Source organism: Oryza sativa, chromosome 11, assembly GCF_034140825.1.
Source record: "Oryza sativa Japonica Group chromosome 11, ASM3414082v1".
Lineage (NCBI taxonomy): Eukaryota > Viridiplantae > Streptophyta > Magnoliopsida > Poales > Poaceae > Oryza > Oryza sativa.
In genome coordinates, this window is record NC_089045.1 from 26932197 (window position 1) to 26957415 (window position 25219).

Here is a 25219-nt window from a genome sequence, read left to right on the forward strand (position 1 = left end):
ATCTTGCTCCAGATCCACCCTTAATGCACTCTTCCCCTTAGTGCCATCTTCAATGAAGCCATTCCTCTTGAGAAAATTGATGTAACCTTGCTCCCAATACCAAAAGTTACACCCAGATCCATCTTTCTACACCAAGAACAAGCAAACTCAAATCAACACATCTCAGGTAATTCCCAGTTAACAAAATCCAACCAAATGAACTCAACTAATAATCACCTCATGGTCAGGACAAGTGTAGAAAACACGGCCTCGATTAGCATCCGTCTTCGCTGTGCATCTCACAATGGTCTTCACGTTGCATGAGGGGCACACAATCAACGGTAGAACTAACCTATTTCGTCGACTGCTTAACGACGACGAGCTTGCAGACGCCATGGCTGCTCGCCGCCTCCAGCCTCAACCTCGCCGACTCCGGCCGCAACCAACCCGTCTCCGACCGCTACCTCCTCGTTCCGCACTTCGCCGCCGCACACCGTCCCCTCGTCGCCTCACCCGCTTCAGCCACTAACCCTAGGTGTGGAAGAATGGGAGGGATGCGATGGATTAGGGGATTTTTGTGCTGCCCAGGAAACTGCTGTTGCGGAGGGGGGGTATCTGCAAAACGGGTGCTTGCGTGGCGTGCCACGTCGGCGGTCCGAGCCGGTCAAGTGGGGTTTGGACCTGCTATGTATCATTAAACCAAGTTGGTGGATTTGACTGTGCAATTTACAAGATTGTGGACCTAAGTGACACCCACGCTTAAGTTTAAGGACCGGCCATATATTTTACTCTTTTAGTTTTGGATGTACCAACACCTTTCTCGAAGATTTGGCTGTATTTTGTAGAGAATGACAGATCAACAGTACCCTTTTAGTGTTGTGAATCAGGAAAGGATGGGAAGCTGCATCCCATTTGTCAAAGATTTTGTTGGCCTTCTGCAATGAGATGTAGCCATGCACATAGCCACATAGCTGTGAGGAAAAATGTTATCTTTTCTTCCTTTTGTCATCTGGGGTGGTCCAGAAAAAACATTATTTGCTGCAGCTTGCATGACAGATGGCAATATATGATAATGCTATATCACCTCTATCAAAGAAGTGTGCTGAGGTGATAAAATCTTGTTATGCATGTTTGGAATAAGATGGCTGTCTACTCACTGTTTAGATGCACTTTATTTTCTTACATTATCAGCGTGAATCTTGAAGCTGTACTTATCTGTGTGAGATTGCTGTCATACTCTTGATGTATAGATCTTGCAGGGAAATTGTGTTTCGTGCGCCATAAAATTTTGACACTTTTAGGACTATTTTGTTGGCATACAAGGCTATTGAACGTTTTGAGTATGAAAGCATAGCATTTGATGTGGTCTTCTTGCATGAAACAGAGTTCATTGGGTTGGTGAAATCGGAGTTCTTTCTGTTTCTTGTCTTCGTGCATAATGATGATTCAGGCTTTGATGTGACTTCAAACCTTGGGAATTTAGTGCCTTTTTGTTGGACTAGAGTACTGGCTGATTCTATTTGAGGGCATATAAAGCATAATACTAATCTCTACTTGTTGTAAGACCACAAATTTAGCTGTCATTTCATAAATGATCTTGCATCCATTTACTATGGACTGACAGAACACAGTCCAGTTGAATTGAATAAAGTGCTAATTGGCCTATTAAGTTGACACCTTTTTTTTTTTCTAATAATGTCTTTTTTATATAATTATGTCTTCTTCCTTCTGTTCTCTGTTCTGTTTTCTACATCAGATTGCATGTTTATTGTCTTGCAAGTTGGCATTGCATTCTGGTTTCTTGGTTGCACTATATTGTCAAAGTGTACTCCATCTTTGCATCATGGAGATCTGAAGATTTTATATAGTTAATGTGATATTGTACTAAGCCCCCATTGAAATCAGTTATATCTGGCTAATGAAATGATTGGCATTGGGTCATTAAATTCCTGGAGATCCTTTCAAGTGGCAGTATGTTACCCCAGATGAAGTCTGAAGGACAGCTAGCTTGTATTTGTGAATGCAATGATGAACTTGGTCCATTTTATTGCACATATTCAAGATGTATGTAGTGATTTGTGAATCTAACCAGATATTTGTTTGTGCAGCTTAATTAATGCCAGATGCAACATTAATGCTCATGGAAGCCATCCTTGCATGCTTAATACAAACATTAAGCACGTCTTGAGCTGTCCTATTATACAAGTACAACAGAATAAAGAACAATTAAGTGACATCATATTCATGGCTTCACCTTATTTGTTCACATAGCATTTCAATTCAGTATGTAGATAGACTTGCACAATGTGAATTACTGAATTGCACAACTAGGATTAGTTACTTATGTACATTATTATAGCAAAGGGTATGGCATGCCATACTGTTCTTCACTATCCTCTTTAAGTCACCAAGAAAGAAAATGTGAAGCTGCCAAACTGAGTTTGATATCAGTTGTGTCCTATTTTATTTATAACATTGCCAGCACTTCTTCTCCATGATCACCTCCCTCCAAATTTCTTATTTGTGGCCAGCTCTTATTATTTTCTTATAAGTGGTGTTGATGTTTTTTTGTGTCGTATTATCGGCTATTGATCTTGCGACTTAATTGCCGATCATATGAATCATTTAATGTTATCATATAATTAACCTTGTTAGTTGTTTTTCTTTTTCCTCCCTCTCACCTCAACCAAAAGTCTATATAGCATGCCTCTTTAGATTTCTCAATGGGCAATCGATTCCCCATATAATCTTTCTATCATTTGAAGATCCTGAGGGTATGGGTCATGGAACTTGCGATATAAAGTACTAGCTCTTAGTTGTCATTTGTACATAAAGATAAGATTATGATGGAACCTTAGTCAAATTTATATCTGCAGATGATTCTCTGGAAACATAGTATAAATTTGTGCCCCTACCTGCACAGTGCTCACAGAAACAATTCCAAGAGATCACACATTACAACTCTTTTCAAAAGATCACAAATTAGAGCTTGGAAGTTTCAGATCAATAGGATGGATGCAAGGTGTGCAAACATCTGGAGCTCTGCTGATGCAAGGAGTGAGGAATCTGAGATGATTGATCAACTAAAGTCCATGTTCTGGAGCAGCACTGATGCTGAAATCAACTTTTATTCTCCTGACAGTAGTGTAAATTCTTGTGTCACAACTAGCACAATGCCTAGCAGCTTGTTTCTTCCTCTGATGGATGATGAGGGATTTGGCACAGTGCAATTGATGGTTAGCACTGGCATGGATATGTGTTCTGATCATCAGCATCAGGTCATCACTGGGAACAAGAGGATGTTCCCCATGGATGAGCACTTTGAGCAGCAGCAGAAGAAGCCGAAGAAGAAAACCCGAACTTCTCGCTCGGTAGGTCAATTTGGCATGAGAATTTTGGTTCATGCTTAAACTGTTGTAATGACTAAAATTCATTTTATTTTAGGTATCAAGTAGTTCAACCATTACTGACTATGAGACTAGCTCTGAACTTGTCAATCCTAGCTGTTCCTCCGGGAGCAGCGTCGGAGAGGATTCAATTGCTGCAACTGATGGATCTGTAGTGCTGAAACAAAGTGACAATTCAAGAGGCCATAAGCAGTGCTCCAAGGATACACAAAGCCTCTATGCTAAGGTTAGGACCTAATTGTGTTATTAATTTGTCTAATGTTTGAATCTGAAGTATTTTTTCTGACGGCGTTTCTGACCATCTTAACAGAGGAGAAGGGAAAGGATTAATGAGAGACTGAGAATACTTCAGCAGCTTGTTCCCAATGGCACTAAAGTAAGCTTTTGCTGATTAGTATTTAGTAATTATCTTACTAGTTTGGTGAACAGAACAATCAATGTAGTAAGTTTGAGTGCATCAATGAATAATGTAATCTGTCTCCCATTTTCAGGTTGACATCAGCACAATGCTGGAGGAAGCAGTTCAGTATGTCAAGTTTTTGCAGTTGCAAATAAAGGTACTAGTTATGTTACAGTAAAATCAAATCAACAGAAGGATACAAAATCATAGATTTTGTAGAAAAAGGGTACTTCATGGCTGCAAGTACATTAATAAAGGCAATTTCACTACACATTTTAGAATGTTCCCTGGTTTCACAGCACTTTCAGAATACATGTACTAGAACATTCAGAATGCAAAATGAAAGAAGAATCAATTCTGCTTAATCTTTTGTGTTACACATTATGCATTCGAAAGATGTATATATCTTTTATCTGATCTTCTTTCAATTTTCTAAACAGCTATTGAGCTCTGACGACACATGGATGTTTGCGCCCCTAGCCTATAATGGCATGAACATGGATCTCGGTCATACTCTTGCTGAAAACCAAGAATGACTCCTGAAAGGAATTGGCTGAACCGATCAACATTTCAGAGGGATTTGAGCTGGATATATATATGAGTTGTTGCTAAATGGAACTCATTACTGCATGATGTATTTTGTCTTAGATGTTAACCCTGACTGACTATATACATTCTTCTGTTCTTTTGTAATGTAGAGCAAAGTGCTCCACTGCCAAATATACGTAGTAAGAAAATAATGTATATATAAGTATGATTGATGAAAATAAAGAGCTTATATATATATGTCTCAGTTCTGAAGCTCATCACTCCTTTAGTTTTTCAGTTTCTGATTATTGCAGTAAAAACATTATAAATCCCTTTGAATCTCGTTCAACTTATACAGAATTATTCTTTATCTCGTTTGTTATCATCTTACATCATGGTGATGGTGCCGTGTTTGTGCATATTGAAATATCGAATGGCATTGATTTCTGAAAGTACACTTCTGGAAAATACTTCACACTGCTAAAGTACAACCAATCCCTAATGTAGAGAGATTGAGTGGCTTGTTTAATTCTGATCATCAGATTTTTTTTAATTTTTTTTTTGTAAAAGCTGTGCATCTGTGCATATTCAAATGTCCAATAGCATTGATTTCTGAAAGTACACTTCTGGAGAATAATTTACACTTCTAAATTACAATGAGACCCTAATTTAAAGAGAAATTGAGTGGTTTGTTTGCTTCTGATGATCAGGATTGCAACCTTTTTATAGCTTTTACATATTTCTGTATGATTAATGTGTTGTTATCTGTATTACTATTAGCAAGCAGAGAATCATGCATTCCTTCTTAAACAACAAAATCATATCTCCTAGCTACATTCAAAAGTGACTTAACCACTTCTGAAATTTTCAAACCTGGCGAAGTTCAATAACCAAAAATAAGCAAAACTATTTAAAGTGCAACTAGATTCAAAGCAACTATATCTTAACAAACTTTTATGTCTCATCATGGACATGTTGCCATCAGATGCTAATTGGTCTCAAGTAATCAAAAGCTAGTCTTGGATAATTGGATAAGAAGGTCTGTTGCTGCTGAGCTGACCCAAAAAAGAAGAAAAAAAAAAGAGAAACAAACATTATAGGCCATGAGGCCATGACAAGTGCTAGTAGCACTACACAAAAAGTTGCATCAATTCATTTGCTACATTATGGGTTACCAAAGTTGCATCAATCATTTGTTGTAAATCAGCTATTACATTGTGTTTGGTAACTAATTGTAGTGCGTATTAATTGTACTACCACAAGATTAGGACTTTGCTTAGTGCCCTGCACTTTATCTAATCTGGGATGAGTTGTCCAGATGCATAGCGTTGTCTACCATTCTTGAGTTCTCAGTTGATTATCACTAGGCAGGCACCCGAGAGGCTTTTGGCCGTTGTGCAAGCTGAGTGTGTTAGCTCACAAAAGGAGAGAAGAAATTTGCTAACCTCACAAGCTATGATCCCTTCTTACACCAAACATTTTTGTGGCCATGATATATAATGGCTAACCTACACATGTTTCAGTTGGCTCTTGTGTGATGTGCTAGTGCTACATGTACTTATTATCATGTAAAAACTACTACAATTATTAAAATGACTATTTCCTTGTGGGCCAGAGGTAGTAGTATATATCATTTGTAACCTTGACCAATATAATAATTTTATATGTAAATAATTAGACTATGACAAAAGAAAGAAAGCTTAATGCTTAATTATATTTAGGATGTTACACACTTTAATAATACATCATATTCTTTTGGAAACAGAGGGAGTACAAATGTCACATTGACAGGAAAAAAATTAAAAGGTGCAAGCCGTAGACTGTAAATCATGTCATTTCTCTTTTCACCTTCTACTTGAAATGTACACATATAGAATGATCTTCCGATCAAACTAAATGTCCATATTGGTTTGCGACATCAAAAACCATTTTTACAAACGGTCCAAAACGATTTTTTTAGTTTGCTATCCACTCCGCCTGCACTTTAAGACCTACGAAAATACACGACTTTTGTAGGCGGATATTAGTTCCATCTGCGAAAATGATTTTTGCAGACAGTATCTCCATCTTCACAAACGCTATAGCCACCTGCTTGCGAAATTGTTTTAGGCGAAAAAAACGCCACCCTCCCCCCATCTGGCCGCGCTGCCGCCGTTGCCCCTCCGCCAGATCTAGGAGAGAGAGGGAGAGGGAGGGCAGGGGAGCCGCACCACCGCCTACGTATATCAAATATCAATGTAATGGATAGAGATCGATTTCATGGAGGTTGGATATATAGTACTTGCCTACGTGGAGGGCTCAAACACCGTTGATTCCAACAACCTCGAAACATTGATCAGGAAGCAGAAAATGCACCAAATAAAATATCGTATATATATATATCGATGGAAAATATTCTAAATTAATCTTCGGCATCCCATGGGCGTGGCATCAATTATATATCTTTCTTCCCATTAAATATTTTCTGTTGTTGGCACGACGATAAATTAACTATGGTATTAATTGATCAGTGTATCTGAGAACATCTCCTCAACCGACACTATAACTACCTAAACAACCATGATCAATGCGAGAGTTAGGCACTAATAGTAAACAGGAAGGAGACCTTGTCAGATATTTTGTGGCCAAAGCATTTAGCATGAACCATATGTACATGTTCAGAGTTCATACCAGGAAAAAAAAAGGGAATGTACACTTCTTGTGAACAATAGTGTTCAAAAGCAGCCAGTTCCCCTTTTTGTTGAAAGTTGGAATTCATTGGTGCTTACAGAAAGGCTCCCAACTTATATATATTGGAATTCATTCAGGTTCATTGAATCTGTCCACAATATATATAGTTAGCTCTGGACAGGATGAAGTCATGAGTGGGAACAATTCTTAGAAGTTTGAAAGCTTCCAAAAATGCACACTAATCCTTTACAATTTTGCTTCTCCCTCCGTCCCACTCACCAAGAGCATAGTCTTCAAAACTAATATCTGACTTCAAATTACTCGTATGCTATAATATTTCTAGCAATAAAATTATAATCATATAAAAGTAAATTTACATGACATGATATTATTTTCATCAAATAAAACTTAATCTATAATAAAATATTTATTGATCAAATATTTAAAGAGTTGAATTTTAAAACGCGTGCGCACCATAGTGAGTGGGACGGAGGAAGTATATATTTATTAACAAATTTTATCCTAAATATTTTATGGATGTAATTATAGTACAATCTAGTGTAATTACATTGTAACTTATATGTAATTAAAATATAACTTGTATGTAACTTTCACATAATTTTGAATCATTAGATTTGTTTTAAGATTTGTGCAAGCAAGCAAGAAAAGAATCAAAGCGCGCGCACACAAGAGAGGATTAAGTCTCACGACGTTTGCTTTACGGAAATAGCATGTTACAAAGCGATTTTTAGTTATATTGTAGTTACAACGTAATTATATTATAATTGTACTATAATAATATCTATCAAATTTATGGAGGAAAATTTATCAATAAATGTATATGTAGTCTCAAATCCTTTATTAGAAGTTTGACTGCTTAGTAAGCTTTCTCTCTTCATTGAATTGCTTCAAACAATGAAAAATGGTACGGTTAGTTCTATTAAATTTTAAGAGAGTGACACCTTTTACTACTCGTCTTCAAATATACTTCGCGTTGAAGATGTACTCCCTCCGTTTTACAATGTAAGTCATTCTAGCATTTCTCACATTCATATTGATGCTAATGAATCTAGACATATATACCTATCTATATTCATTAGTATCAATATGAATGTGGGAAATGCTAGAATGACTTACATTGTGAAACAGAGGAAGTATTATTTAAGATAAAATAAGCTTTATTAATCTCAGACAACGACACGTAAATGCTACAATTAATTTAAGACCACTCTCGACCTTGTATAGTGAGTGTGTACACAACCTGCAAGTATTGAGAAAAAACGAAAAAAAATAAGAAAAAGAATGTCATGACAATGAATATCATGTCGCTGCAAACTATAGAGATGACCTTCAACTCCATTCCCAACCGTAACAACAACACTTACTGCGAGACACACACAGTCCAAAATAAGATAAATAGATGGCGTCGTAGAATTCAATATGTGAAGATGATATTACTAGAATAGATTTATCATGAAAAAAAAATGCTTTCGTTATATTTTCAATATATTTGTAAAAACAATATGGACTGTATCAATGTCCAAATCTAATGTTGATGGTTAAATTAAATACACAACTACTTCTTAGTAGTAGAAAGCAATGTAAACCATTGATCTTATTTGATCGGAAGGTTTATATCTATTTATACTAGTAGCAAGCTAGTTAACGGTAATAGAAATGTGAAGATATATTATTGGCTAAAAGAAATAGGTGTGGAGAGATATAATTATTATTTAGCAGTAACTAAACTTTTTTTCTTTTGTTCTTTTTGGCAATTTTCGATCGGCGACGCTAGAGGAATGGATGACCACTAATCAATCTAGACATAAAAAAAACATAAATGATAAATGATAAAGTTACCTTTAATCACTGTATTACTTAAATTACTAATTTACACTTAATAACAAACAATACATATTATTTTTACTGGTAGTACGATACTATCAGTAGAGAGCACGAGTATCGTGCTTGGTGGATAATAATGGTGATGTGATTAACCTGTATTTATCGGCATCACCATCCTATAAATAGCTTTGCACATAGCGAATTTTATATAATTAAGGCAGGGCATTCGTGCACATAGCACTCGCCGCCGGTCACCAGTCACCACCCATGCTTGCCAGGGATCTCCCCATCCCGTGCTCCGGCGCCGGCGGCCGCCGTGCACCGGCGGCTGCTGCCGATGGCCGCCTCGCCGGAGGGGTACTGAGGCCACCGTGGGGAGGAGTAGCTGCCGGCGTGAGGCTCGTCGCAGCGGCGAGGCCAATGAGCGTCGTGACGGCGGCGGCGGCCGGAAGCAGCTGGGACAGGAAGGCTGGCCGGTCGGAGGCGGCCGTGCCGGCGGCGGCGCCGGTCGACGGGAAGGACGACGACGATGTGTTGCCAGGTGATATATATTATTTCAATATATAAATGGATTTGTTCCGATTTGCACAGTGATTAGTTTAATTTGCTTTGATTAATGTTGACATCACATTTAATTAGTTTCATTAGCTTATACTCCGTCCATTTCAGATTATAAGACGTTTTGATTTTGGTCAAAGTTTGACTAAGTTTATAAACAAATATAGTAATATTTATAATACCGAATTAGTTTCATTTAATCAATAATCGAATACATTTTCATAATAAATTTATCTTGGGTTAAAAATGTTTAAGTTTATCTTGGGTTAAAAAATTTGTTCAAACTTAAAGCAGTTTAAGTTTGATGAAAGTTAAAACGTTTTATAACCTGAAACGGAGGGAGCATTTTTTTAATAGTGGAAATAAATAAATCCGAACCTTTAGAGCTCAAGAGCTTCAGTTCAATGTTTATTACAGTAGGTAATTCGGCTTTTCAAGCTGAGACATTTCGTTTAGCTAATTTGGGCGCAGAGATTAATAATTTTCTTGGCATACAAATTAATTAGAAATGTACAGCGTAAAATATATATAATTCAAAAGTACATGTTTAGTTTTAAAACAATGGAATGACATCAACCTGTTCTTTTATTATGTACAGACCACATGATTATCAAGGTGCACGAATTGCATTTAATTTTATTAAAGCTCTAGTATCATACTTTTTTTTTCGGTTCGTTGATATTCCGGTGGATTATGAGATAAAAAAATATTGCTTAATTAGTTCAAATACGTTTCGATGCTTGGGTGCTTAGCTAAATGCATTTATTTTATTCTATAGCCGCTGTCCTATATATATAGATATGACTGAACTATCGTGTTGATAAAAGATAGAGTGATTGTTTGAAGCACAGTAGTTGGATGATAATATATCGTACAATAGTTTTATATTTTTGTTTCTACAATAACCACAAACCGGGCCTAATAGTTATCATTACTGCTTATAAAAAAGAGTTTTTGTGGCAATGATGTGCTCTACATTACTATATTATATCGGGAAAATATATACTGTCATGGTAAAAAAAATTAGTGCATACTTTTGAACGGATAAGGTGGCAATATATGTACTGGCATGGTAAAAATAGTACATATATATCAGATATGGGTAAAACCACATGCATATAAGTTCATTTTAAAATTCGCCGTTTTATTGCTAGTTAGAAATTATATACGGGTCCTCGCAAAAAAAAAAGAAAGGATAAGGTGGTGATATATGGGATTCCAATCCAAAAGTCAAGCAAGTAATTACTTGTAATTGTACTACTTGAGTAAAACTACCCAAAAACATACCTATCATCCATTTTGCTACTACCTACCGCAACACATATTTTGCCATATTCGTACGGACAATTCATTTATTCTCTCTACAGGATTTCCCTTTTTGTGCATGACTGAAAATGACTTTTGCTGAAGTACCTGAGAAGAAAATGAAATCCTAATAAATGCTGTACCTATTTTGTGATCCCATCAGATAATTAATGTTATGTTGTATTTTCTGGCACGTGCCACGCATGGCCCATATAATATAATCCATCTGTCCCAAAACAACTTCATCTTTCACCATCTTATTTATCTCAAAATAAATTCATCTTTTAAGCAAGCATTATATTGAAATTTATGAAAGTAGGAGACAAATAGATTGGGGTTTGTTAAAATAGGGGACAATAGTATTAGATTTGTTAAAGTAGAGATAAATTGCATTTAGGGTTGTCAACGTGGAGGGCATTCTTTTTTTTTTTTTTGCCTTTGTATTGGAATGTATGGGTAAGTTCGAAAAATAAAGTCAGAGGTACTTACTTGTTACTCTATCCTTTCTCAAATAAAAATAATATAATCATTTGTAGTATTGATGTGTCTCATCACTTAACTCCCGTACAAAATTCTCTTATTTTTATTCCCAACTGTTAACGACCAAATTTGGTTTTTACATCAACACCAACCACCCCTCATTTAATAAGGGATGCTATAGTATTTTTTTTCTTAAACTGTAATCTCTCCTAGCCAATCTAGAACTGGATATATTTGGAAATGGAGGGAGTAGTATTGACACCATAGTCCTCTGAATATCTGAATTCTGTCTTGTTGATTTCTGAATCTGTCATGTCCAACAGTGTGAAGTCTGTTGGAACTTAGGGTAGAACTTAGGGCTGTGTTTAGATCCAAAGTTTAGATCAAAAATTCTGTCCTTTTCCATCACATCAACCTGTCATACACACACAACTTTTCAGTCACATCATCTTCAATTTCAACCAAAATCCAAACTTTGCGCTGAACTAAACACAGCCTAGAAGTAGGAGTCACTGACAAACTGCAGATGATATGCTTTATATATTCGGCACTGGTAGGCTCTCTCATACTGAGTTGTCTTAGGAATGTTCAGGTATTGAGAACTGCACATGATTGTCAGTCCTCTTCAAGGTTGGCTGATCACTTCAGATTTCAGATTTCTGAGAAGTGCAGCACAAAACTTTTTAGAGAATTTCTATTCTGCAAGCTTTACTGCACTCCTGTTGATGGAAAATTGCAAACATAATAGTGTAATAGTATAGGATTCAGCTTCTCTTGATGTTTCAGTGAAGAGAAATCATGTTTGTTATAATGCCATATGCCAAATATGATTCAGATTTCAGAATAGTAATATTGTTTACTGAAATCTTCTAAAAGGAATCTAGTTCTCTGGTAAATTCCTGCATCAGCCTATTCAAGAAGCTTTCAACATTCCAATAATATTATTGTGATGTTAAATTACCAGTTTTAAACAAGCTCATGACCTCAACTGTCGGTAAATCAACAAACATCCGATGGCATGACTGCCCAGTAAACCAGCTTGACAGACAAAAGTTGCTGAACCAGAAGGGCTGTGTTGTTTGGATCACTGGCCTAAGTGGTTCAGGTATGCATCTAAGAACTCTGAAAATTCTCACCGGCCTTCATTGTCATATCTGAAAACTCTGAACCTAAGATATCTGAAGAAACTTCAAAATCAACTTCAGGAAAAAGCACCCTTGCATGTGCACTGAGCCGTGAGCTGCACTCAAGAGGGCATCTGACCTATGTTCTTGACGGCGACAATCTCCGGCACGGCCTGAACAAAGATCTCAGCTTCAAAGCCAAGGATCGTGCCGAAAATATACGCAGAGTTGGTCTGTTCGGTTCCAAAATCTCGCCTTGGATGATCATTTTTCTGTAGGTGTTTTCAGTGAAAAATTACAGCAATGTTGATGTCTGGCTTTGTAGGAGAAGTGGCAAAGCTGTTTGCAGATGCTGGATTGATCTGCATTACTAGTTTGATATCACCCTATAAGAGTGATCGAAGCGCCTGCCGCAAATTACTACCCAATTCTTCGTTCATTGAGGTATATCTGCTGCAAAATTCAAATTGCCATGTAAACAAGTGAGAATGCTTCCTTGTTCTATTTGAATATTTGATATATCTGATAAGTATTAAGTACATTTCTTCAGGTGTTCCTGAATGTCCCACTTGAAGTATGTGAAGAAAGGGATCCAAAAGGCCTGTACAAGCTTGCTCGTGCCGGCAAAATCAAAGGTAAAAGTAAACATATTGCAATTTTCTGATTATTACTTGCAATGCTTACTGAGGAAATTACATGCATGCAGGCTTTACGGGAATAGATGATCCTTATGAAACACCTTCAGATTGTGAGGTTAGCCAAATATCTTTCATATTCATACTAACATCAGCTTCTCAATAAAATAAAAACATCAGTATCAGTACTACTCTGAGAAAAGATTCCAAAATAAAAAAAATTATGAGGATGATTTGTAACTTCTCTGATTGTGACCTTGAATTACTCTTTGCAGATTGTGATACAGTGCAAAGTTGGGGACTGCCCTTCACCTAAATCAATGGCTGATCAAGTAGTGTCATATCTTGAAGCCAATGGATTCTTTCAGAACTAGAGAGTTGAATGATTGTGAATTTGTCCATGTACCTCCAGATGCTGTAGCAAAGTCAGGCCCTTTTGAAAAATAGCACTTGCTTCCTGTGTTTGCGAGTTACTTTCCCCGCTATTATTTTGGAATAAACATTTTCTATCAGCACATCTGTATTTACAATGCTGAACTGAAATGTTTGTACCCACAAAGAATTGTTATTGAACCTGTACAAGAGGAATAAAACTAGTCTGTATGAATTCATTGTTCACTGCATAAATTCTTTTTTAAAAAAACAAAAAAAAAACAGCTACAATTGCTTTTGACAGACACATACCAGAAAAAAAACGGGTATCAATTCAATACACTGAATTTTTCTATGCATCATTTCTTCATAGCTTCTTTCCTGTCTATATATATCTTCTCCTTTCATCCATAGCCATTGTGATAATATAATCGTTCTGCTCCTGATGTGGACTCAACTAACCTTGAGAATGAATGGCAACAGGGAAATTTCTTTTGGTCACACTTGATAGTGTCAATTTTGTGGTGATTACGTTTTTCCTTGCCATGTTATGTAATCTTCTATTGAAATAATAATCAATCTGGCGTACGAAGCACCAGAGAGGCAGAATTGTGATCTGCCATTCCGAGCTCAGAGGAAGTCAGGAAGGTGATGCAGCCATGAGCACTGAAGAGGACTGGTCTTAGAAATTCTTTTAATGCTTCAATTTTTCTCATATTCTGAAAGTTAGTATCTCTTCCTAATTATTTTTTTTTTGTTTTTGGATTTTTGTTATTGTTTCAGTAAATGCATATCAAGATTGTACCCAAAACAAAATCTGTTCCCAGTGCAATCACCTTACATCCATCTTGTATAAATGAATTTAAATTAGGGAATATATCCTATGCACAATTGCTGCCACACACACTTTCCTTGAACAAGTTCGCCAGAAAATTTGTATTTCATACTCCCTCCATTCCATAATATAAGGCACAACCACTTGTCTTAGATGTTCCAAGCATGCAATTAACTATGACATCTTCTCCATTAAATTATTACTTTTTTAAATCCTCCACTCTCATGTTATCTAATCCTATTGGATGCATGCATTATATTTATTAGGATGATTCAAACTACAAGATGATAATAATTATTTCTTGGTCTTTGGGTTAAGGGTGGTTTTGCCTTATATTTTGGAATGGAGAGAGTATTTTGCTAAGTATTATAGCCAATATTTAATGACAATATTTAATTTCTTGGTAAGTGCACTACATTACTACACTTTTCTTTACCAATAGATTAATCACCAAGAGATTAATTATCATCATATAATATACCAAGGTAGAGGTGGTTGTGTTCCACCTCTTCATCACTCACACTTGCTCTCGCACTTGCAAAGTTGCAAGTCGAATTGTGCAGTTCTACTAGCATCATATGACTACTAAATATATATAGCTGATTTTCTTCCCGGACCAAATACGTAGTTTTTAGCCCGGATAAAAGGGGACAAGTTATATCTTTCTTCCGCTCTTCCTACAATATTTATCCTGGCAATTAAAGGGAGTAGAATACTGCGATTGATTTTGCAATAGTGCAGCTCCTGATGAGCAATTCAATAAGGCTATGGGAATCGGAGGCATCGAGGAAGAACCACCTTGATGCAAAAAAGATTTGGTTGCAAACCCATGGACATAGTGATCAATATTGTCCATTGAAACTCAACCGCAGGGGTATCAGACTACGATAGCGGGAGGAGCCTTTCTCTCTCTCTTGGTGTCCTCTCTCCGGGCGAAAAAATGGCGACTTCTTCCTCTCTCTCCGTTCGGACCCTTTAATTTCCTCCATCAATTCCTCACCGACAATGGGGGAAGGGGTCTAGATCTAGATAGTTGGGTTCTTACCGTAGTGTGTTTTTCCTCTTTGTTCTCTCTTTTTCTTTGGTGCTTTTGTTAGTGCAAGGTTTCACCGGCGTCACATTTCTCTTCTCCCAGTTCTTTTCCATGGATCCGGCCAAATCTATCCATGGAATGGTTTCTAGATTTGCCATGGACGCCCCCAACTAGAAGTAAAGCAAGTTTGCTTCACAAAATGTTGCGCTGACCATTTTGTTCATCTCCGGCGAGTTAAACACAATGCAAGCCTCCTTCATCAACGACCGTGCATCTTCTTAGGGAAGCTGAGTTTTTATTGTTTTATCATGGAAGCTTCCTTCGTCATAGAGAAGTTATCACCTCCGTCCCAAAATGTAGCCATTTCTAGCACAGTGTCTCTTGTCCTAAAATAAAACTATTTCTCCTCCTATCTCCTCCTCTCAACCAATCATAACCATTCTTCTTCACCTTCTTTCTCTTTTTAACTAATCACGCACATCCACCCATCATTCTCACCTACTTCCTTAATACTCATACCAATCTAAAAAATATCTATATTTTAGGACGGATGGAGTAATAAGTTAGCGGAGACCTCTTTTGGGTATGCTTCCTTGCACTTTCATCAGCAACTACTCATTGTTTCTTCATCACCGTCGTCGCTACGGATCAAGCTTGCAACCTGGTGGAGAAGAGAAGGATTTGATTGCTTTTTCTAGTTTTTTAGAAGTCGTCCATAGCAATTTTCATGAGCTCATGTCAATTTGGCCATCTTCAAGAGGCCTTTATGCAAAACTGCTTGTACTTGCAGTTGACTTCTCACTAAGGATAACTCATGCGATATGTGTCTGGTTATCTATAATCAATAAAATGCATAAGAAAAAAAAAACTCAACCATGGGCTAGATCACATCTTGGCTGATCCATGGCTACAAATTAAACTTACCGATCGAGCCAGATAGGTCGACTAGCCCATTAGATTGTCCAGCATTCTAGCCCATGGGGCCAAAGTGTTCAGCCCACACAGAAACCCAGGTAATTTGACCCAACATGAAGAATTTTTGCTTCGAACCTTGACCACCACATTTCACAGGTTATTAGTAAACGGTAAATAAGTTGAAGCGTACCTTGATATGTTTCAAAAAAATAAAAAAACAAGAAGAAGTGCACCTTGATTTGCACTAGCTGGTACGACCCCAACCAGGTTTATATGATTAATTGTGTTTTGCAAACGCTTCAATAAATAAAAAATAATAATCTTCGGAGAACAATATGTTTCAAATATTTTATGTAAGATGAATAAAACTCATATCTGTATATTAATTTATCTCAAAGGGCGCTCTCATGATGTCTGAATTCCATCAGGTTTCTTTTAAGTTTTAAATATTTTGCAATATAATGGTCTATAGACTGTCTCAATTTCCAAAACGTTGTTTTCTTCTCGACCGGAAAGAGAACTATAGACATATATGTGTACACCCATGTTTATACTGAATCACGTGTCGATCTATATGTGTCGGGGGTAGAGATGGCAACGGTGAATTCACCGTCAGGGGTCACATCCGCGTCTCTGTCACCGCGGTCAAATCTTTTCACCGTCCCCGCCCCCGTCAACCACGACGAGGCTACAATTTCTCCAGCCCCGATCACCACGCGGTGAATTTTTCCCGTGGTGAACCCATCCCCAGTTAAACAACATATTCACAGTCATATGGGGAGAGACCGAAGCCATGGTCGGTGGATGGCGTGCTGGCGGCGAACGGCGTGCAGGGCTGCGGGCAAGTGACGACGGAGGGCGCTGGCGGACGTCGATGGCAGCTCTCGGCGGCATGATGACGGTGGCTCCCAGAGTCCTAGTGAAGAGTGAAGACGGTTGTAGGTGCCGCGCCCGGCGGCGCGTCGACAGAGGCTGCCGGCGGCTCCTGGTGAAAACGGTTGTAGGCGCCGTGCCCACCGGCGCATCAACGGAGGCTGTCGGCGGCTCCCGGTGAAGACGACTGTAGGCGCCGTGCTCGGCGGCGCATCAACGGAGGCTGCTGGCGACGACGGCTTCAGTCCATGGCATCTCTCGGCGGCTCCCAGCGGCGGACGCCCGCGCTGCGCGAGAGATGGCAGCGAGCGCGGCGCGCCTGGTGGCTGGCGGACTAGCGGTGCACGGCGGTGAGACGGCGGCTCCTAGCGGTTTAGCGGATGACGGTGGTGGCTGGCACGAGCATGCAGCCGTGCGGATCTGGAGGATTTGGAATTTTGGGTGGGGATTTGGAGTTTGACCTGTTGACTTAGGGTTAGATTTTATATATGCCTATTAAATGGGCTTTTGTATTATGGGCCAAAACATCTAAAAAGTCTAGAATTAGTCATCTGTACAGTAAAGTCGGGTCACCGCGGGGGCGGGGACGCTCATCCCTGATGGTGAGAGGTTTGTAACCATTTTAGACTCCATGGTGAATACATATTAACCATCCCCGTCACCTAATAGGTGAATTCACCGCGGGGAAACGGTGAACAGGGCTCCATTGCCATTTCTAGTCGTGGGCCTCGTGGCCAGTTAGTAGCACTTGGCTGAGGACAAATATCGCTATGTATGGCCCTCTATATGACCATTTTAATTTCTTTTCATTAGAATACTATGTAAAAGTTAGACAAATTTTGCTACAGAACACTCAAAATTTGTATAATTTGCTGATAGACATTGAAAAAAGTGTCATCGCTGAAAGATATCTAAAAAAATAATAATTTATTAGAGGACACCTATGACTAAATAGGAGAGATAAAGTCTTAATAAAGACGAGAAAATGCTGGTCCAAGTTTCAAACATGGTGTTAAAATAAAATTTTAGAAATTATGTAACTCTAAATTTTCCATCACCCCAATTACGTCATTAGCATATATACATCATATTACATTTTTACTCCACAGCCCTAGCTCAAAATCTTTTGACTCTAGGGGCATTCTCGTATTTTTGAAGAATTGATCTCTCCAATTGAGACAAAAGTGCCATCTAGCAAATTATTAGGTTTTAGAGTGTCTTTTTTCCGTGGCACATTTTTAAGATTTCTACCAGCAAATTACACAAAATTTAAGTGTATTGTATCAAATTTTGCCTAAAATTTATGAGAAGACTAGCTATATAGATATTAACTGTTTTACTGTGAGTTATTTTATCATTTAAGCATGGCTTGTCTTTCTATATGTGTATGAATTTTGGAATAAAACTGTTTGATGAAAACAAAACAACGAACACACAGAAAATAGGGAAACCCTGTATTTTATTAATTATGATTCATTAACATGAATGTTTACAAATACATGAGGGCTCCCGCAGGAGTTCGCCTTTTGCCTTCGCGAGGAATGCTTAATGAAAAGGTATGCTGACTGGAGATTGCGTGAAGTCCGTTGATTCCCGACGCCTAGCAATGAGGCTACTGGTTAATTACATCCACAGGACGAGCCTATGGAATACCTCCGATTAAGCTGCGCTTTATGATCGTCGTCTTCAAAGTTGTTTGCTCGCCGAAGGTTGAGGTTGGTGCAGATTTAACGGTGAATATAGTGAATGTGGAACGGGTTGCTTTGTTTCGCCAAAACCCGGTCACAGTACACTACCACCACGTCGGAGTGTGGAGAGAATTTGGTGAAGCGGGTGACCTTTCCTCGTCGGTGCCCAGTCATGGACCCCGGCCTTCATCAAACATGGATTTTATGGTTGCTTTTGCCTCGTTGGTGCCTAGCAACGGTGCATCCGGTTCCCATCCATTTTAGACGTGTTAATAGTATAGTGACCTGGCCTTGTCGGCACTCGGCCATGGTTTCGTCTAGCCTCGTCGGTCATAGACAAATGAAATGAATGAATAGCTGTAGCCTTGTTAGCTTTAGCCGATACGTCGCCCGGCCTCGTCGGTCTCGGACATAGCATAAATATTGATAAATTGGCCATTTCATCTTGTCGACACTCGGCCAAGATGTCGACGTGTGTTTTAAATCTACACGCTTCGCCCTCATGGCTAGTGTTATTTTATTTAGCGAATAATGCCTGTCTTCGAGAATTGTAGGAATTGCTCTCCCGTCCATCCGGTAGAATTTGGAGAGGGAAGAAATTGCTCCTGTACATGACATGCACGAGGCAATATGTGACTCATCCGGCATGAATATAAAGCACGAGGCAATATGTGACTCATCCGGCATGAATATAAATATGTATAAATCATGGTTGGTCTGATGCCAATAAGACTCAAACTCATCCCAAGTTTATATAAATAAATATCCACATCCAATATTTGATATTGATAATTTAGACGGTCCAACCCTCACGAAGGTTAGGCTCGCCTTGTATTTATTTGTAGCTCATATTAATCGCTTGACAAAGATAACGTGTGCGTGTGCATGCGCCGCTGGGGATATTTATATCCATGGCTACAAGTTCACAACACATCCACGACTTATTCATCAGTGCTCCACTTTACTATTTTACCGGTCGAGCTGCGCAACTGCACAACACTACGGTGTATATTTGCTCCCTCTAGGAGATAATGCCTGGCTATGCATAATATCTGCACAGCACAACGACGTTGTTGTGTTATCTTGGATAAGCAGCTTGACGGAGAACGGGATCGGCTTCTTGTTGAGGACTCACCGATAGAGATGCCATCAGCACCGGCGACTGCAGATCGCTGATCCGCGACTTGCGCCATGGGCGTGCATCTTCTTTCTGATCTCTCTCTGAATATACGTGGGTGCATGTGTGAACCTCTCTAGGGCATATTGCTGCTTAATGGCGCAGCACTTGTGCCGTGTGTTCCTCTTCTTCCCCCCAGCCGCGACGAGGGGTCAACTGCTTTATATAGGCAGCGACGACCACAACGGCCTCGCTAATCCTCCGCGAATCGAGCGTGATAACGCATAATCTGTTTTGGCCTCATCGATCTGCTACTGCAGATAAGTGCGACGCATGCAGATGCCGGCCACCTGATGCATGCGGATAGAGTTGCTGGTGTTGGAGATAATCACTGAGATTAACATGGCTGATGACGGTGGGCCCCACGTCTTATTTGATTTTGTTACCAGTGATAATTACCCACCGGTGAAGTAACAAACCGATTAATGGGTATACTGCTAGTACTAGTTGATCTCTTCTCTTTTCAAGCGTACTAGCCAATTAAGTCGTACATTCGTACGACTATGACTTGCACTTTTATATGTAACGGTAACGGTAAGTATCATTTATGGGAGTACAAAAGAATATCGTAAATTTTTTGAGTCAAAAACTTTGATATGTAAGTATATTATAATTGAAGTACTATAATTATATTGTAAGTACACTGTAATTATATTAGTAACTACGATATAACTTATATAAAACTTGTATTTAACTATGATTTGGTTAGACGTGACATATGTGAAAATTTAGTTGTAACAATTTTTTTTCTTCATACAAAAGTTTCGAGGCGATCCGATGGTGACAAATCTGAAAGTTTCAGGGGCAAAAAATTTGTGGAAGTTTTCTAGCAAATCCGATCATTTATATATGTTAAAATTTAATTAGGTAATTAGATCTATAATAATTGGGACTATGACTTGCATTTTTAAATGCGTATCGTTTGTAATAATTATATATGTTAGAATTTAATTAGGTAATTACAGCTATTGGAACTACTATATTTAAGTTTTGCCAAAGAGTGAGATTTACAGGTATTATATACTAACTACACATAGAAGATATAGGCTGTGATAATATTAGGAGTTAGAGTACCATGTTGTTAGCGGAAGATATTTAAATGTTGTTAGGTGGGCAAAGAATACGATGATTTATTTTGAGTTATTATAGTGCTCTTTTTACTATTACTCCATTCATTCCATAATATAAGTTATAACCACTTTTCTTAGATGTTCCATAATATAAGACATACATGCAAGCATGCAATTAACCATGACACCTTCTTCATTAAATTATTATTTTTTAAATCCTCCACTCTCATGTTGTCTAATCCTATTGGATGCATGCATTAGTATTTATTATGATGATCCAAACTATAAAATGATAATAATTATTTCTTGGTCTTTGGGTTAAGGGTGGTTGTGCCTTATATTTTGGAATGAAGGGAGTATTTAGTAGTAGTAGCTTTTATTTTAATTAAGTTTAACTGTGTTGTTTTTTTATTTCTCTTACGTGACGGTACCCCATGAATGGATTTTTATTACTTTTGTCTTTTCTGTTTCATCTCTCCGATGGAAGTCTCCTGACTCTTCCTACGATCGATCTTCATTATTAATCCAACCGTTCACACCAAATCCAAAGGTTTATGCTATATAAGTATACCTGGCTCAATGATGGAAGAAATAAACATTCTTCGTTCATTAAAAGAGGTATCCATGAAATTCGACTTATTCTTTTATTTTGGGCTATATCCGTGATGCCCTATATATTATGCTGGACACGTGGGCTTTTAATATTGGTGGGTCTTCGGATATTACCGTGGTGGATTCACGAGTCTTCCAGTTGACTTCCGAAGTCCCTTGACCAAGCTTTTTACTTTGGTTATTTTGAGAACCATCGGCTGTTGTTTAATATCTGGCTGCATCCAACGGTTCTAATTTTCCCATGACGTGGCACATCTAGGTGATGAACAACTTTAGTTTTTTCATTACTTTAGATATCTCTTCAATTTTGCATCAAATTTGAATTCTATTCGAACCATTATTTTCTATTTGAAATGTACAACAAAACGAGTCCAATATTGATTATATTCGGACATCGTGTGATATTTGAATTTTTCTGGGCCCACACGTCATAGACACATCTCTAATGTATTTAGTAAAATTGGGTTGCAAATAATATTCACGTATAAAATTAAATGCCCAACAATTTATTATTTTTTCTATGAATTTTTTAGCACAAAAATTCATCAAACAAAAACGAACAATTTAACATCAGCCAAAAGGTCAATAATATCAACACTTAAACACGCTGGGAGTAGAAGTTAGCAAAAATTCTAGAAAACGGGGGCTCCTAATGCGGGGATTCCTAATTAGCGCAGACACGCTGGTTAGAGATCTAGCGTGCGTTTTGGCCCACGTCCTCGCGCATGATTTCGTTACGGCCCACTTCCCTTTTTCTCGACACAAGAAAATAGTGGAGAGACTTGCGAACGTGGTGTGCCGCAGCGCTGGATTAGTAGCTTTTACGTAATTACTTTTCTGATTATTGTGTTAATTAATCTTTCCTCTTTTTCACGAGGTTGTTTCTTTTTTACTAAAGATTTACGTGAAATTTGAAACTTTCTGCAATTAAAAGTCACACCCATAATTTAAAACAACTCAAAATTTAAACTTTCAATTCAAATTTTGAAAACTTTCACCTCGAATTTTGAAAACTTTCAACTCGAATTTGAAAACTTTCAGCCCGAAATTTGAAAACTTTCAACTCAAATTTTAAAAACATTTAAGTCAAAACTTGAAACTTTCAACTCAAATTTGAAAACTTTCAAGTCAAAACTTGAAAACTTTCAACTCAAATTTGAAAACTTTTAAGTCAAAACTTGAAAACTTTTAACTCAAATTTGAAAACTTTCAACTTGAATTTGAAAGCTTCCAACTCGAATTTCAAAACTGTCAATTCGAAATTTAAACTTTCAAGACAATTTTTTGAAAACTTTCAACTCAAATTTTGAAAAAATTCATCATATTTCTGAAACTTTTTCAACTTAACTATTTATATATTATTTTGATAATAAAATCTATAATTAGATTAATCTATATGCTTAGCACCATTATTAGTGCTAATCGCGCGTACTGGTCCATGTGCTTAACCTCCAACGCCTGATGTGGAAGAAGAAAAAAAATACGGAAAAGATAAAAAGGGGATAAGACGAAAAAAAAATCTATGCGTGAGACGAGGCGGGGTCAAAACGCGCGCGACTTGCTAATCTGGCGCGTCTGCGCGGATTAGCAATCTCGTCCTAATGCGCGCGCGCGCGCCAGAAAAGATCATGTCGCCAGAGCGTGGAGCAGACTAGTAATTGGTGATTTCTCGTTTCCCTTTTTGCGAGTTTCCCGTTCTTGTTGGTGACAAAAATAAAAATCCCCCAATCAACCCGTGTAAGCTGCCCCCTCCTGCTGATGCTAATAATGTGATTTGCATTAATCGCATGATTAACGATAATAAATACTAGCTAACATGAATATTTAAATTCGATTCAGAGTTGAAACTTTTGAAACTTGGAATTAAAAGTTTTGAATTTTGGATTTGAAAGTTCTAGAATTGGAATTGATTTTTAGTTGGATTTGAAAGTTTTCAGTTTTGATTTGAAAGTTTTGCAAATTCGGATGAAAGTTTTTAATTTTCAATTGAAAGTTTTGGAAAATTTGAATTGAAAATTTTAAAATTCAGGTTGAAAGTTTCAAATAATTGAGTTGAAAATTTCAAATTCGAGTTCAAAATTTGGCTTGAAAGTCTTAAAATTTGGGTTTGAAAGTTTTGACATTTCAGACGAAAATTTTGAATTTTCAGTTGAAAGTTTTCAAAAATTTGAGTTGAAAGCTTCAAATTTTAGGTTGAAAGCTTCAATGTTTTGAGTTGAAATTTTCAAATTTGAGCTGAATGTTTAAAAAAAGGGGTTGAAAGTTTTCATATATGAGTGCATATGTTAATCACGTTACCTAATTAAAAAAATAGAACTAATAATGAAGAATTATAACAGTAGTCACATTGTAGATTGATTTGCCTCACATGCCGTACTGCCTCTTTGCCTCGATTCCTATACTAGCACATATGCACGTGCATGCGCCGGCGCTGCCGGATGAAAAGAAGATAGAAGTATGCTTGGGCCTTGGGCCTTGCTAATGATGGCCGAAACTGAAACACTCGCTAGATATTTATCCAGCGCGTCTGCACCAATTAGCAATTTCGCTAGAAAACAGCCACAATGCTAACATGTACTACCTCAGTGTCAAAATAAGTACAGCTATAGGTATTTAGGTCCAACGTTTGACCATTCATCTTATTTGAAAAATTTATGAAAAATTTTAAAAAATAGTCACACATACTCCCTCCAGTTTCATTTTAATTGACGTTTTGGGCAATGACATGGTCTACAAAATATATCTTTAACCTTATTTTTCTATTATAATATATACAATCAATAAATACATGTTTATTTTTATTATAGTGTTTTGAAAGATAAATCTATATATGTTGATCTAGTTTCTTTAAATTAAATATTTTTAAAGTTATTGTTGGTCAAAGTTGTAAAAGTTTGACCTCAACCTAGTCTAAAACATCAATTATTATAGAACCGGAGGGGAGTAAGGTACTATTTATGTTTTATCTGTAGGATCGAACAACAAGAAACTATCTACATTATCATCTAATAACAACAAAAATACTACTTAAAAAATTCAAATAAGACGAATAGTTAAACGTTGGATATGAACAATGCAAAACTACACTTTTAATGATAGGTGCGATAGCCATGTACGCAAGGCGAAGATGATGGTGGTGGTGGTGGCGGCGGCGGCAACGATGATGGTGACAGTATGTTTTTTAGTTTTATTCCTTAGATCAACTCCCTCTATCAAAAAGACATCATTCCTAGCATCCCAAGGTAAAATTATAGTGAAGAGTAAAAAATAACTAAAATGTCACTCGTTATTGAAAAAAGTAGTGATGGTAATAGACAGGTAAAGGGTATTTAAAAATAAAACTTGCCATTTTATCTGCTGAGGGTAGGATGGCCGAAGTTGATTTTTTGTGTGACAAAATTCAGATGGCAGAAGCTGAGTTTTTTTTTCTTTTGGGGATGGAGGGAGTATCTGTTTTCTGATAATCCAATTATACCAACTATGATAATTATATTTAATTGTGACTCATGATATATTTCTATATTCATATACCTTAAGATAACGACACTACCTAACTCTGCATTTTTTTAAGATAATGACATTACTATAAATAGATGATGTGGATTGGAGCTGTTAATACCTAACACCTAATTTTCAATTGTTACTACGAACGATTTAAAATTTGAGTTAACAAAACAAAACAAATACATGTGACAGTTCGGAGTCACACACGT

At 37.4% G+C, this 25219-nt stretch overlaps 2 protein-coding genes across 2 annotated transcripts; both read left to right on the top strand.

Annotated features, from left to right (window-relative positions):
* The first annotated feature begins 2990 nt into the window (after positions 1-2990).
* LOC107275894 (transcription factor BHLH133) lies at positions 2991-4592 on the top strand. Its single transcript, XM_066305194.1, has 5 exons — positions 2991-3350; positions 3424-3612; positions 3697-3762; positions 3878-3943; positions 4227-4592. Exons 1-5 carry the CDS (start codon positions 2991-2993, stop codon positions 4320-4322), a joined length of 777 nt encoding a protein of 258 aa, XP_066161291.1. The 3' UTR covers positions 4323-4592.
* A 4388-nt stretch (positions 4593-8980) lies between these two features.
* LOC4350977 (adenylyl-sulfate kinase 3) lies at positions 8981-13549 on the top strand. The gene is made up of 7 exons (XM_015762419.3): positions 8981-9370; positions 12137-12277; positions 12378-12527; positions 12622-12740; positions 12847-12931; positions 13003-13049; positions 13207-13549. Exons 1-7 carry the CDS (start codon positions 9097-9099, stop codon positions 13303-13305), a joined length of 915 nt encoding a protein of 304 aa, XP_015617905.1. The 5' UTR covers positions 8981-9096; the 3' UTR covers positions 13306-13549.
* Positions 13550-25219: the final 11670 nt, after the last annotated feature.